We start from the raw sequence: 15045 nt of genomic DNA, 5'->3' as shown, positions 1-15045 counted from the left end.
ACCAGTTACTGAGTTTGAGTCAATAAATAGTTTATTGCTTCAACAACTTGGAAAAAGAAAGTCTTATTCATACAATCTAATACATAAAAGAGCTGCACATCCAAATCAGTACATTATATTATTAAAATACCGCTCCAATAAAAATACACATACCATAAAATACTCATTTAAAAAATACACACACACGCACACCTTTCTATTTTTCTTTCTTTGTTCTTAGAAATTCTTCATAAAATACTTTGTTCATTCTTGGGAAATACTAAACACATGTTTAGTACAAGTATTTCACAATATATTTAGTAACAAATAAATACAATTATTAACACTCTTCACTGTAATAGTAATGAGTTCACGAATAAGATCTGTATTTCTATACAAGTTAAGTCAGCGTAGTAAGCTGTGGAATTATAGATATCAAATATTCAAAACGTAGTCACTTACAAACTTTCAAGGATTACAAAGAGGATGTTCAGAATTTGTTAATTTAAATTTAAAGTCTCATGTCAATTGATTTGTACCTGTGAATCTTAATTTATCTGAGTTTTCTATTCGAAATCTGGCTCTAGACCATTTACCTAGCATAGGTAGTTGGGCCAGTGTAGCAGGATTAGAGTAGTCAGTCTCTTTCCCCTTTAGTTCAAAGCGGCGAGTACTGAAAATTAATAAACTGGAGTAGAGGAATAGAAAAAATGAAAAAAAAAATCAGTTTAACGTTCCACGTTTATGCCCGTTAGGCTAAGAGAGACGATGATTAAGGCAAGAAATTGGGAGGAAACGGAAGTACCCCGAGAAAACTCACAAACACAGTGTTATCCACTACAAACTTACTTCGCCGGGGATCGAACCAGCGACCCCACATACCAGAAGTAAGCGCTCTACTGCTATACTGTGCCCCCAAGTAAGAATCAGTGGTACTATTTGTAGAAGATCTGATTAACTATGACCTCATAACAGATATTCAAATACATACATTAATTGATGCTTCTCCGACATATAATAATAACATTCTTACTTCTTACAGCGTCAAGAAGCCATACCCTTGAGTAGTAGTAGTAGTAATAGTAGTAGCAGCAACAGCAGCCGCCGTCTTAGACAGTTTTAAAAACTTATAGTACTCTACCGCACATAGGATGACAAATAAGGATTGCACCAGACTCCCCCCGTAGGTCCATGGGAGTAAGTACAGGCGTGCAGATCCCTGTCATTTCTCCGTTGCTCCCCTTTTCCTCTCTGTCCCCATCTCATCTGGTTTTTACAACTGAGAATTTACATCCTTATAAATTTTAGAATAACCGGCTTATCTTTATACTCTGCATATCAGAAATACTCAGTTTGAATAACATTTATCATACCTTAAAATTCCTCCCTTCTTAATATTGCCTCTTCAAAATCCAGCTCTCTAGCCAAGTACTCATCGATGGAAAGAAGCGCCAAGGTTTCAGTCTTTCATGTCCCATGGTGCTGCTCAATTTTTGTTATTATTATTATTATTAATATTTTAATTTTGGAAAATGAACACTCCACACTGTAGTTGTGACAGAATGATCAGTAACAAGATCTAAGCCGTACAAACTCCCAAAAAACTGGATTAATCCAAGTTATTTTTTACTATGCAAAAAAAAGAAGCTAATTTACTGATTGTTCTCACCAGTAGTGTCATTTCGATTGGAGGCGGAGGTGGCAAGATTGTTCATCGATATAAAATCTTAAAATTCCATTAGAGTAATAACTTACGGTTTAAGAAGGCATATATTAATTGAATTATATAAATGAATACCGTGTAGAGCTGTAATGTCTCAATGTTGGAGCGTTCGCCTCTGGTGCGGGAGTTCTTTGGTTCAATCCCAGCCCGTGGCAAGTAAACTGCGTGGTAGACAAACATCATGTGCTTGGGTTTTCATGGGGTTCTCCCGTTTCGTCTTACTTACTTCATTCCACTGTTATCATCCATTTCATTATCACCATCTTCCTTGGCTTTAGTGTATAACTGTGGGACGTTAAACTAAAAAAATGAATATCGTGGGTTTTTAAACTCTTTAACCAGGTCACCTTATATTATTTATCGTTACCATTCTTCCTCGATCAACGGTGGGTATTACAATTTCTTCTTTTTAAGGAAAAGAATAGAACACTTGTCTCAATAATACCTAGGTAGAATATCCTCAGAATACATCATGCATTTAGTTTGATATAAATTATATTGGACACAATATGAACGTATAATAATCATAGAAATGTAGCCACAATTCAATGAGATATTCTTAAATTATACCGTCAGGTTTCACCACCATTGCCCACTGAGACCTATCCTTCAAGCCATCCCGTAGTATATACACATTGTAGTGACCCAAAGAAAAATAAAAAAACTTTGGTGTAGTAGTATGTAGTGACTAAAAAAAAAAGTGGTTTACAAAGATCAGCAACTGAATAAAAAAGTTTCAAACAGTATTTGGCTACAGTGTTTGCTTACATGAAAAACGTAAGCGGAATTTTCACGTGGTGAATGCGTTAATCTGGCACCTCCTTAATTTATTTATTTAATTTTTAAACGCGTTTTTAAAAGATGCATAAACCCAGAAACATTCTCGTACATACTTGTTGAAATTTTGAGAAAGTCTGTTGCAAACACTTCACTGAGAATTAATGAATGCACAAGAAGGAATAGGCTTAGTTTAATCTATCATCCGCGAAAGAAAGTTATGAGAAATTATTTGAGTTGCTGATTACTATAAACCAACATGCGACTATCAGTTTAAAGGTTATATATATAATATGATGAGTCATTATAATGCGTTGCCATCCTGTATTTTACGACTTCAAACCTTCCATCTTTGACTTGTACAGAAATAAATTGAACGATTTGAAAGGAACTGTATTAGTATAGAACTCAGTGGAGTCGTATTGTGATTTTAAAATACCTGTTCGGCATGGCGTACAATAATCTTACTTTCTATATATGTTTCTAATGAACTTTTCTCTCCTATTACTATTCTTCTACAGTCATATTTATCAACCTTTCACATATTTTCATGTTTCCGTTTCTTTCGAATGCTATTAAATATATAAAGGAACACTATTAACACAGTTCTTACATTTTAGTGTTTTCTTTAAATGATATAATTCTTATTACATGATTTGTGCGAAATTTACACAGATTAGTTTTTCTATTAAACTTATACACTATAATCATTTAATAATAATGATGATACTTTTAATGAAACACCTTGAAGAATGATAATAAATTAAGTTTTGTTATGAGAAATTTGTGTTTGTGCATTTACGATCAGAAAAATAATAATACAATCACCTTCCTCTCGAGTACATTTTAATTTTGTGGGTACAATATAGTTTTTAAAAATGGCCACCCATATGTCTTTTTCAAATTCTAGTTTCATAAATGGTAGAATTATTTAACAGACAAACGATAAAAATCTTAATGAAGTCAATAAGATACACCTTTACTTGATTCAATTTTGGCTATGAATATGAATACAATTTTTAAAAAAAAACAATCATGATTTTTAAAACAAGACTGAACATCGTAAAATTACAACAAATTACAGGCAAATACACTTACATAATATTATTGTAAACAGTGTTGAATATCTGCCTGCTTTTTAAAGTCAATTGAATTACACAATGAATTAGTTTTCTTTGTTCTTTGAAATGAGCTTGAATTTTAATTGTTTGATTTTACTGAATTTTATAATCAAATATCTATATTTAGATGTCCCTTACTTCCTGAAAAGTACGAGGTGATTCACAAAGTAATGCCTCCAAGCCCACTATTTGGCCAATAGTACTGCGAATATTCTCACTGTTTTTCATTGGTGTACTGATGTTTAAGCTATAGAATGTTATTTGTTTTACCTTCCTATCTTTTCTCACTCCAGAGTAATGGAGCAATCCATGGCATCTCTAGTGGTGACGTCCGGTTGAAACAGCGCACTGTCATTGGATTTTTGACTGCAGAAGGTTGTGCGCACAGGAACATTCATCGCGGGCGACGAGTCGTGGATACACCATTACGACTAGGAAACGAGGCGTCAGTCGATGGAGGAGTACCACCTCACGTTCTCTCCTCAGCCAAAAAGTCCAAGTTGTGCCGTCTGCTGGAAAGTGTTCTTGACAATCTGCCTCATCCTGCCTATAGTCCGAATCTTGCGCCCTGCAACGTTTGACTTTTCCCCAAACTTAAGAATCATCTTAAGGGTCAACGCTATAGTTGTAATGCGGAGGTAGAAGCAGCTAATCGGCAATGATATCGCCAGCAGACACCACAATTCTTCGTCGACGGCATCAAAACTTGTTTTGCGTTGGCGCAAATGTGTTGCCCGTAATAGGGACTATGTTTAAAAAATGATGCCACCATTTGTAGCCAACATTGCAAGCTTTCCATTGATATCTGTATCGGTGCTATCTTTCAAACACAAATAAAAGTATCACCTTGGTGGCATTACTTTCTGAATTATCCTCGTAAAAAAATTTGCTTATATTGTTTTATTATTTAATAATTAAATTTCATATAAGTTACGTCAAATTTATATATCAAAATATAATGCACATTTGTTGTGAATCAGTGAAAACAAAGCATTAAAAAAATTCACTTCATTTCACAGAATACATAAAGTAATTCGCGATATAAATAATAAATGGACCAAAAGAAATGGATGTAGGTACTCAATGCCGTTAGATTACACTCCCAGGTAACAAAAATAATATGCTTAACCCTTTAGCGCGCAGTTTTGCATATATGCAAAGTTTACTTTGAAATTGTATTGGACCACGTAGTTTCTAGTTCGGCTCTGCGTATCAGCTAAGATGCCCTTTCACTAATGAAGTTCTGAATTTCCCGCTAGATGTCATAGTAAGCCAGCGTTGGTCTCTTTGTATTACTTGCTGCACGCGGAGTTGCCATCTTGTCATATTTGAGCTTTCTTTGCTCGTTTAGGTGGACACGTTTTGAACTGTTGATTTTTTTGTGTGTGTTAGACAGAAGTGTAATGAGTGCAAAAGTGCAAGTACGCTGACATTTCTCACGTTTTATTGGTTCTATCTGGTTTTAGTGGACTTTGCAGATGTCAACGCGCAACTTTGCATATATGCAAACACCATAAAATATCCCATAGACCACATATTATTTGCCTTATTTTTTAAAAAATATCCCGTGTTTCCTACACAAAAACCACTTCAAATTAAACAAAATCAGTTTGATCGAAAAAATGGCGCGTTAAAGGTTTAATATTTCAAATAATGATAAATTATTGTTGATCTGCAACCATATTCATTATATTACTCTGACAGTCCTTCGTTATAATATTACTGATCATTATTACAATAAAGGTTGAATATTTTGATTTATTCAACTTGTAGGTTAAATTTCAAAGGAGTATAGAATATATGACTTTGTTTTGTTGTAATTTTAACTAGAGATAATATGACAGAGGTTCTGAAAAAGATAACGTCTGAAAATTTCCGTGAAAATTAAGGTTAGTTTTTGTCCTATTTATACATCATTACAATATGAATAATTTAATATAATATAGTTATAAAAATATTCTGATTTTAGAAGATTACAATGAATTTTGGATGCACTCGTATTTGTACTCAAATGAAGTGCATACATAATAGGTAGGTAGTGAATACAATTTATAATAGTCAATCTTTTTTGAACTTATTTTCCCCCACATATCAGTATTTGTAAATATCCTAGTTTTAATCTTATTTAGAGTACAAAAAAATTTTTTTTGAACATTTCGTCCATTTAACACCACATAATAAAAATCAATTTAACAAGCTTTTTTGAACTTTCTTCGGACGGCTATTTTGAACTCTTTGCTGCCGCAGGCGTAGATAAAAGTATCAATAACCGCCTGAAGCGGTAAAATACTGCGCATATGAATAAGCAAATAGGACCACAGAGTACTCACAAGTTCACAGTCTATTTTAGTGTCAATGTCCTCGCATTGTTGGTGCAATGGAATGATTGTAACAATCGGTAAAATAAACACCCACATCGGGATCATCATCACAAGAACTGTTTTAGCAAATCGGACACTTGGGAACAATCGTCCGACGTGGACAAACATGTGGGCTTTGCTAAAGTTTAGATTTCGGAACAAATTGTTTCCGTGATAAAATTTCTTTGGTCGATACGTCATCATTGACTTGCTCCTCTTGAGCCCAAGAGATGATACCACATGTGGTATAACTTCTGGAATAACGTTTATGTCGTTAACACTAGGCACTTTGTCACAAGAGTCTAATATTTGGGCTGGTTGAAGCTCTTGTTCCTCTTTCAATGGCTGGAATTCTAGTGGATCTGGAATGTGAGGTAACGAAAATGTTCGGATAATTGTACTGTTGGCTGATGCTTCAACAGCTGCTAATGCTTCTGCACAATTGTCTAGCTCTACCAACGGAGGCATTGCTGTTGATACAACTGGAAGAACTCCTCCATGTTCAAAGGCGCTGCTGTCGTTGAAGATGGAAGTTCTTGAAGCAGATTGTGGAGCAAAACTTACACCAGGTTTCGTTAATATTGTCGAAGCGTCGACTAATCCTGGTTTATCGTCGATGGATGAGAAATTGGTCACAAAATCGGGGAGCTCGTGGCGAGAGTCTAAGAGTGTTATTTCTTGTCGTGATGCGGTGGATGAATCCATCTGGTCACAAAGTTTGCTGGGCAAAGTGGTCGTCATTTTTAACGTATCTGTTATGTCTGGCAATGGCAACAGAGTATTCACAAAAGTTTGGTTGCGATATCCACACTTAGAGCATACCACGGACACTCTTCGCTTGTTTGCATGTTGCTCTTGTGCGTAAATGGCGTTCAGTTGCTTTTTAGCTGTGCGAAGAACACTGCTGTTGAACAACAGACTAAGAAACGAGCACACTGTCAGCGCAATTGTCAGATACACTAATTGGATGGGTTGTGCACGACATTTTCCGTCTTGCAGGCCAAGGATAATGGATGCAGATCCCAAAGCCATACCAGACATCACAACAATGGCAAATGCAAAAAACACGTGTTTGTTATTAATGGTACTAGAGTAGAAAAAGGGATAACGAACTGCAACGAATCGATCTAAAGATAGTAAAGTAAGAATTGTCATGTTGATAACATATGGTATTCCCATTGTTGATTTGTTCACAATACACAACACTCTTTGGGGATACCAGAGGTTTATCAGTTCAAGTATCTTGTGAATGCCTACAAAAAGGTCGGTGCTGCATAACGCTGCCATCCAAAGGTGCCGAGGCTTCCATAGTTCTCGAGATAACGACACTAACACTAGGACACTAATATTGAGGAGAAAAATAGCCACCACCAGAAACATCCCCCACATGACCTCAATGTCCGAGTAAGAATCTGGCTTATAGAAGAGCATGTAAGTGGAGTTAATGTCATCGCTGGATATCTGTGTGTGGTGTTGGTTTCCTTTAAATGAAGCGTTGCTAGTCATTGATGGTTTCTGGAAGCTTGTGCTACCAGTTTCAAACTTCCAGTCAATCCCCATGAGTCGTCATTACCTGTCTCTTGGTTTATTTCTTATGGTACCATTAATTTGTTCTTCTGATCACATCACTGTTGATGGTGTTCGCTAAAGTGGCACAAAGAGACTTGCATGCCTGAAGTATTATTCATGAATCTGAAACGAAAAGAAAAAATTCAATTAATTAGTATTTTCCTGAACTAACACAGTGAAACATAGTATTACGTAGTTTACGTCTAAAATAGTAACACAGAAATTTACAAATATTTGTTTTTCAATTTTCTTTGAGCTTCATCAGCAATAGTTGAGTCTTGGAGTCTTTCTCGAAAAAGATCCAAATAATATTTTACTGTATTTTATATTTGGGTTGTACAAAGTAATTGTAGATTTTTCTTACAGTAACACACTACGACTCAAATATCTTAATCAGGGAATATACCCCAGAAGATCAAAGTCTATTTCTCACCATTTTACTGGGTTGAGCAGGGATGAAGCCCCAGCCTGTTCTCTTGATAGGCGCTTTAATTTGAAAATGAAATAAAATGTTTTAAATTTTTACTTCTCACCGTTGTGCGCTATTGGCTACAAGAGATGGATGGTTAATAACAGTGAATGATAGTGAAATGAATTGGTACAATGAGGACGTGGAAGGGAACGGGAGAACCCCGAGAAAACTCACGGACACAACATTGTCTACCACAAACTTGCATGACCTGGGATTGAACCATGGCACTAGAGGTGAGCGCTGTACAACTAAGTCTTCGTTACGTTACGTTTTATCAAGCTTTTTATTTTCTTTGCTATCTCTTATGCTTATGCTTTTACCCGTTACTGGTTATGGTTTTAAGTTTTATGATTCGTTTTAACTTGACAGTCCTTAAATAAGAGGAAGTTAGGCTATTGGCCTCTCTTGTTATAGAAACAAATTTCCTCGCTTCTGACGTCCCTGTTGAATCCCAATTAATCGATCTGTGAAAGTCCAAAGAAGAATTTTGTTAGTAAATAGTGCGGAGCTCAAACTGCAGTTCTATCACGAGACCCGCTGGTCTAGTGGCTAGCGCGGTGTCTTGGTGCACGTGGTCACGCGTTCAATCTTGGTTTGATTTCATTTTGGGTTTAGCGTCCTTTTCAACAGCGAGGCTATGTGAGACATGGACCCACAGCTTAACATGGAATCCGAACCATATGAGCTCTCGCCGCGAATCGAACCCGGATCTCCCACGCCAAAGGCGCGCACGCTAACCAGTTATCCTCAAAGAGGCTCGGGTTCGATCCTTGTGGAAAAGTATATTGAACGCATTACGATTGTTCGGATTCTATCTTAAATTGTGGGTCTACGTCTTATATAGTCTCGGTGCTGAAAAGAGACACTAAAATTCAACAAACCAACTATCTCTGTCTCGTCAATTTTGTAATATTGTATAAGAAACCCATTACAGCGAAATTAAAATACCGCTAATTTTATAGTAATTATGTGATATCTTAAAATAGATAAAAGATAATTCAAAAATGGAACAAGAGCTCGCTAGACAATATTATTTTACATGAGATGTCGTTATCACAACCCACTTATCTGCTTTCAATTTCCAGCCATTTAGAAAATCGGCATTTATTTTTGCGTTTATAACTGGTTGCAAACGGAAAGCTACTATTGATATGCCACATTGACTTGATCCCTAGTCTTCCGTTGCAAGCGCTGCTATCGGCTGAAGGAAATCCACTCGCTTTCTCTCGCTTAGCAACAGCTGAACCCTTATTGGCTCAACGCGTGGGTATGTGAGGGTGTGAGCGTTAGTTCGCATTTTTGCCACGGTTCAAGTCATTTTGGCAGCACAATAGGTGACTCGTGATAACGGTACCTCATGCAAAATAATATTGTCTAGGGCGCTCTTGTTCCACATTTCGATTATCTTTTATATATTTGAAGATTATCACATAATTGCTGTAAAATTAGCGGTATTTTAATTTCGCATTGATTAGGTCTCTTAAAGAGTGGGCACGGTGACTCTGCGGTAGAGCGCTGATCTCTAATACTAGGGATCCATGGTTCTATTTCAGACCAAGTAATTGTATGGTGGATAACATCGTATTAGTGGGTTTTCTCGTGGTTCTCCCGTTCTTTCTTCACGTTCTTACTCCACCAATTATTTCTAATCATTCAGTCATTAATCATCCGTCTTCTTTAACATATCGTTTATGCTTTTAGGTTTTATACTTACAAGGAGAAGGCAGACTTTGGTAAGTGAACTTCGGGACCATTTTTGCGAGGTGGTAGTGCACACTTAAAGAGTTAATATTACAAACTGGGAGGGCGCAATGGCCCAAAATAACCTAGAAAAACCTTCTTAAAGTTTTCTGCTTGATGCATATATCGTATCGTAAGACGCGTAAACTTATGAAGTGACGGCGTGGCAGAGTGAGAAGAACCCGAGATTTAAGTGCAAAGGGTCCATTGTTCGATTCCCGTTGAGTCAAACTTTTATTTTCGTTTTTTTTTGCTTCAACCAATAAAGTAGCCATTTGTAACTATAAGTAAAATATTAATACACCATATGTTTATAATGTATTAAAACAATAGAAATTTTCAATCACTCGGAAAATCTTTCAATATTACATGTTAACTAGCAAGAAAATTTAATCTATTCCTTAAATATACTGATATCACGAGTTATATTATGGTTATGACAGTCGTTGTGTAATAAATGTTCTTGACGCTTCATGTCCACATCCGTTGACAGTGCGCGAATTACAAAGGAGTTGAAGGGGAAATCCCCTTTGCTAATACTGGATGTTGCTATAACCAAAGGAGATTTCCCCCTCATCCCCCTTGTAATTCGCACACTGTCAACAGATGTAGACACGAAGCTTCAAGAACATTTTTACACAACGACTGCGGTAACAATAATATTTGTACGGAAGAGATTAAATTTTGTTCCTAGTTAACATGGAACATTGAAAGATCTTGCAAGTGATTGAAAATTTCTATTGTTTTAATACATTATGAACGTATGGTGAATTAATATTTTACTTATAGTTACAAATGGCTACCGCCTCGCAAAAAATGGCCCTGAAGTTCACTTACCAAAGTCTGTCTTCTCCTTGTTAGTTTTAACGAGAGATATTCAGACTATTGGCCTTTATTGTGATGGGAACAAATTGCCCTGTTGCTTACAGGGGCGGATCCAGGGGGCAATTGCCCCCCCTCAGAAAAGGAAATTTTCTTATTTTATATATAAATAAAACCCATCCCAGAGATTTTAGGGCTCTTAAAAGTAGTTCTAAGTAGCAGTATCACAACCCCCCGCCCCCTCAGAAGTCTGTCGTGGATACGCCCCTGGTTGCTTATTTCCATGTTATACCATAATAAATTAACCAATCAATATGTAGCAAATAGTCTTGGTGCTGACATTCTCATTAAAATTTAACCAATCAATATGTGAAAAAGTTCAGAGAAGAATTTTTGTGAATACTAAAGGTTTTAAATTCTGATTGTACCGTAATCTCACCAATTTCGCAATCAAAGAAATCAACAGAAGAAGGAAAAATATAGAAAGGCGAAAAAAAGAATCGTGCTTAAGACGTTTGTCAGTAACTTATCCAAAGATTCTTTCGAGCTGTCGACATTTCGCGCATAACTCTTCAGCGGTCGCTTTGCTTTAAAAGTGGCGCTGGTGTTTGATGTGTGGTGTGACGTTTCCTTTTCTTTTTTGGCAACTTGTTAGAAAAAAAAAAGGTTGTGTATTTTTTTAATTTCTTTCCCCTTTCAAAATGACGGCTGTGTTATTTTAGTAGGATCTTCAAGTCTTTAGGAGATACGGTGATTTACTTTTAGTTTAATTTGTTTCTTTCTATAAACCGCTCATGTTTATGCTGAGTTGGTTTTAAATTATGATTATTTTTTATCTGTACGTAGTGAGATGTAACTGAGCCGTGAAATAGTGTGAAAAACCTATATGACATTCCAAGAAGCGTTTTAGATTACTCGACTTTGGGGTGGGGGAGGGAAGGGGATGGTGGAGCCGGAAGGAAGGACCTTTTCAAACAAATATATTATGCTAAAGTGATTCATTTCCCTAGGTTCATCGTTGGGTATGATAATGGTTCTACTGTATATATTAAAACCATTTTATTTATCAATTAACTTCTTAAAGGGACATGGAATTTTGTACTTAAATAGCGGACAGTGAAACAGGAGCGTCATTTCAGATTTTGCTTTTGTGGGCAAGACCCCTTGATATAAGTAAAATTTCGCGTATTTCACTGATTTACTACTATTTTATTGATAAAATCTATAGAAATCTCAAACTCGGGAGGGAGGGGGATAAATGACGCCCCTGCGGTGAAATGATTTTTCAGGACTATTTGATTAATATTATACTTAACAATGTGCCTTTTAAGATTATAACTTTCAGAAAGTCATTTCAAAAAAATGATTACTAACTCTACTGCTTAAAGCCAGTGGCGGATCGAGAACCTTAAAGCCGAGGGGTGAGGGCAACCAGAACCCTGACAATAATGAGTAGGTATATATCATTAACTTTACTATAAACTTTCAAAAAATATATAAATAATAGCTTAAAGTATTTTTTACATTAAAAAAATGTATACTTAGGCCTCCTGGGCCCGTGTTAGATTCGTCACTGTTTAAAACTCTTCGTTAAAGTCAACCTCCAACCCTTTTCTCACCTCAATTTAAATTGAAAAAGAAAAAAAGACAATTAAAGATACCAAAGATGTAGATAGTGAGACATGTTGTATCCACAAAACGCAATTAAATAAACTGAAAACCGCTTCCAAATCTTTCCTGACACACTTGCGCAATTTCACACACCATAAGTTTTGGTCCTCCAAATATATACATTATAGGGATGGCCAATTCCGGAAGTTTTACTTTTCGGAATCCAGAAAGTACAATCGCAAAAGATTCCGGAATTCGGAAAATATCCGGTTTTCGCAAAATACGGAATTCGGAAAAAAAATCGGAATTTGGAAAAATTACGGAATTTACAAAAATTCTGGGATTCTTCCGAAATCTGGAATTTGTCCGAAGTCCGATAAATGAAAGTTCAGATTCCGGAAAATTTTGGCCATCCGTAATACACTATATGAAAAATCTTCAAACAGATACGTCTGCAGAATTTTATCCAAGAGGGTGAGAAGGAGGGAAAGACTTACATACAAGCAAAGTCGTGAATACACACACCATGATGCACATAAATACTTCGTGTAAAACGAACATTAATGCACATTGCATACTTACATTAACTACAGTAAATAACCTAGGTGAAATACTATAGTGTCAGTGTATGTGAATAAGCAAATCTAACATGTTTTGACATGTATTTCGAAACCCGGACATGGAAGAGGGAAATCTGTGGGAGAAGGAGGCAATTGCCCCCAGGCTCAGCTACCGGCCATGTCTTCAAAACAATTACAAGAAGTATGGGCATCATTGTTAGGATTACTTGAAACACTTTTAGGAGTAAGTTTTATGTTTCATTGTTAGAAACATATGTATCACTGTTAGAGGTATGTGTGTGAACGTTAGAAGCATATCAACAATAAATAAAAATATGTTAGTTAAGAGTGAGCTGGTTTACTTATATACATATCTACATACAGGGCCGGATCCAGGATTTTCTGAGGGGGGTTGCACCAAATAACTGCCAGTACATTTGAATTAAATTGAGCACCTTTGCACCCCCCCCCCTAGGGGTTCTAGCTATTTAATCGGAGCAGCGAAGTAAAAAGTATCAATTATTGGCAACAAACGTCATAATTTTTAGTGCCACAATTTTATTTCTCGAATTTTTCAAAAAAAAAAAAACTACCAAAGTTAACTTCTTAGAAGAACAATAGGTGAGTTTACTCTGGTGAATCGAATTAATTAATCCGTTTAATACTGTACAGCTAATGAAACTGTATAACTTAAAAAAAAAAGAAAGAAAAAGAAAGCCCCTCTCAAACATTCTCCGCAAGTGTGATAGGGCACGTGGCTATAGTTTATTCAAATCATCTGTTAACTTCAGATTTAATTTTGGCTATGAAAACTGTACATAACTGTAATACCATGATATTTATTCAAGTTCGTGGTGCAAAAAGATCAGTTTAGTTTCCCCTCCATTTTTTTTTTAACCAGTAGAGCACGGTTTGCATTACTGCGAAAGCATAGTGTCTACATACACCCTAAGTCCATTTATTACATTAACCGTCAGCCAGCTGCTTGTGAAATTTGCTGTGATTAGCAACAGCAAAAAGTTTAATTATGCAATGTTTGAAATGTCTTCAAAATTTAGTTTTCAAGATATGGGGAAAATGTTTCAAGATCTGTCTTTGCACCAAAAACATTGATGAACGCAAAGATATTACAGTTAATATAGTTTTTACAGTGGTGCCCAGTCCCCCTTATGTCCATGACGCACCCCCCATTGTCTATCCATAAGTTTTCTTCCATGAAAAAAAATCTTTTCGATTAATTTTTACAAACTCTCAAACATATTTATATAGATTTTTATCCCCCCCAAATATTTCAATGACGCAGTTTGCGTCATAGCTCCCCCCTTGTGGGCACCCCTGGTTTTTATACCCAAATTACATGTGAAGTTAACAGGTGATTCGAACGGAATATAGTCAAGTGTTCCTTCATAGTTACGAACAATGTTTGAAAGTTTTTTTTTTCTCAAAAACCCAATCGAGATTAGTTTTTCTTTTACAATATGTTATACAAGTTTCAGTTTAACGCCCCCGTCTCTAAGGGAGACGGTGATGACGAGAAATAAATGAAGTGGTGAAATGGAGAAAGTGCGAGGAAATGGAAGACCCCCGAGGAAACCCACGTACACGGTGTTCGTCCACCACAAAGTTCACTTGCTGCGAGCTGGAATCAAATCAGGGACCCCACGCACCAGAGGTGAACGCTTTACCACTGAGCCAACGCGCTCCCGATTATACAAGTTTCATTAACTCTATCGAATACACTAAATAGTTCGACTCTCGTGGCGAACTCACCTATTGCGCTTGTTAGCACACATAAATCCCTAATATTCTCATTATACACTTGTGCAATAAAGAAAATTTTGTATAGGCGTCACAAATCGAACAACACGCTAAAACCGTGCGCGCTTTTTTTTTTTTTTTTTCGAAAAATAAAATTTGGTGAGGAAGTCATTCTAGGCTGAATCCAGACAGCATGACGTAGAAAGACTGCTGATGTGCAAAATAACCTATACCTTACGCATTTTCTCGACATTCCATTTCACCCAGGTGTTTTTTTTTTTTTTTTTTTTTTTTTCAGATTACGAGAGAACAGAGCGACTGTTCCTTCCACATGGCTAACCCATTTAGAAACGAAATATATAACATCCTGTTATGACAGACACGGGAGTGGATGCCTGCACGTATATTTATAATGTATTCGCGTAGTACATCCTACTCTCCTCTTAGGAGTAAACTTTATGCGAATCTACAGTTATTTATTTGCACTACAGCTGGGATTGGATTGTTGAGTCAACTGTCAAATTATTAATTTCTTTATGGCTGAAACCTGTTA

General features: G+C 36.2%; 2 protein-coding genes across 5 annotated transcripts in view; one reads left to right on the top strand and one right to left on the bottom strand.

The window, feature by feature from the left end:
• The window catches only part of LOC145675782 (protein FAM135A), an 817324-nt gene that overhangs the window by 557715 nt on the left and 244564 nt on the right, over window positions 1-15045 (top strand). The gene's annotated exons all lie outside the window — the stretch shown is intronic.
• LOC145675783 (uncharacterized) overlaps window positions 14-15045 on the bottom strand; it is a 44324-nt gene continuing 29292 nt past the window's right edge. Inside the window, exon 2 of the mRNA XM_081746481.1 lies at window positions 14-7652. Coding sequence (XP_081602607.1) covers window positions 5790-7520 — 1731 coding nt within the window. The 5' untranslated portion in view covers window positions 7521-7652 and the 3' untranslated portion in view covers window positions 14-5789. The remainder of the gene's footprint in view (window positions 7653-15045) is intronic.

This window comes from Thermobia domestica, chromosome 18 (assembly GCF_964235325.1).
Source record: "Thermobia domestica chromosome 18, izTheDome1.hap1.1, whole genome shotgun sequence".
Taxonomy (NCBI): domain Eukaryota; kingdom Metazoa; phylum Arthropoda; class Insecta; order Zygentoma; family Lepismatidae; genus Thermobia; species Thermobia domestica.
This window is presented reverse-complemented; position numbering and strand designations above follow the sequence as displayed.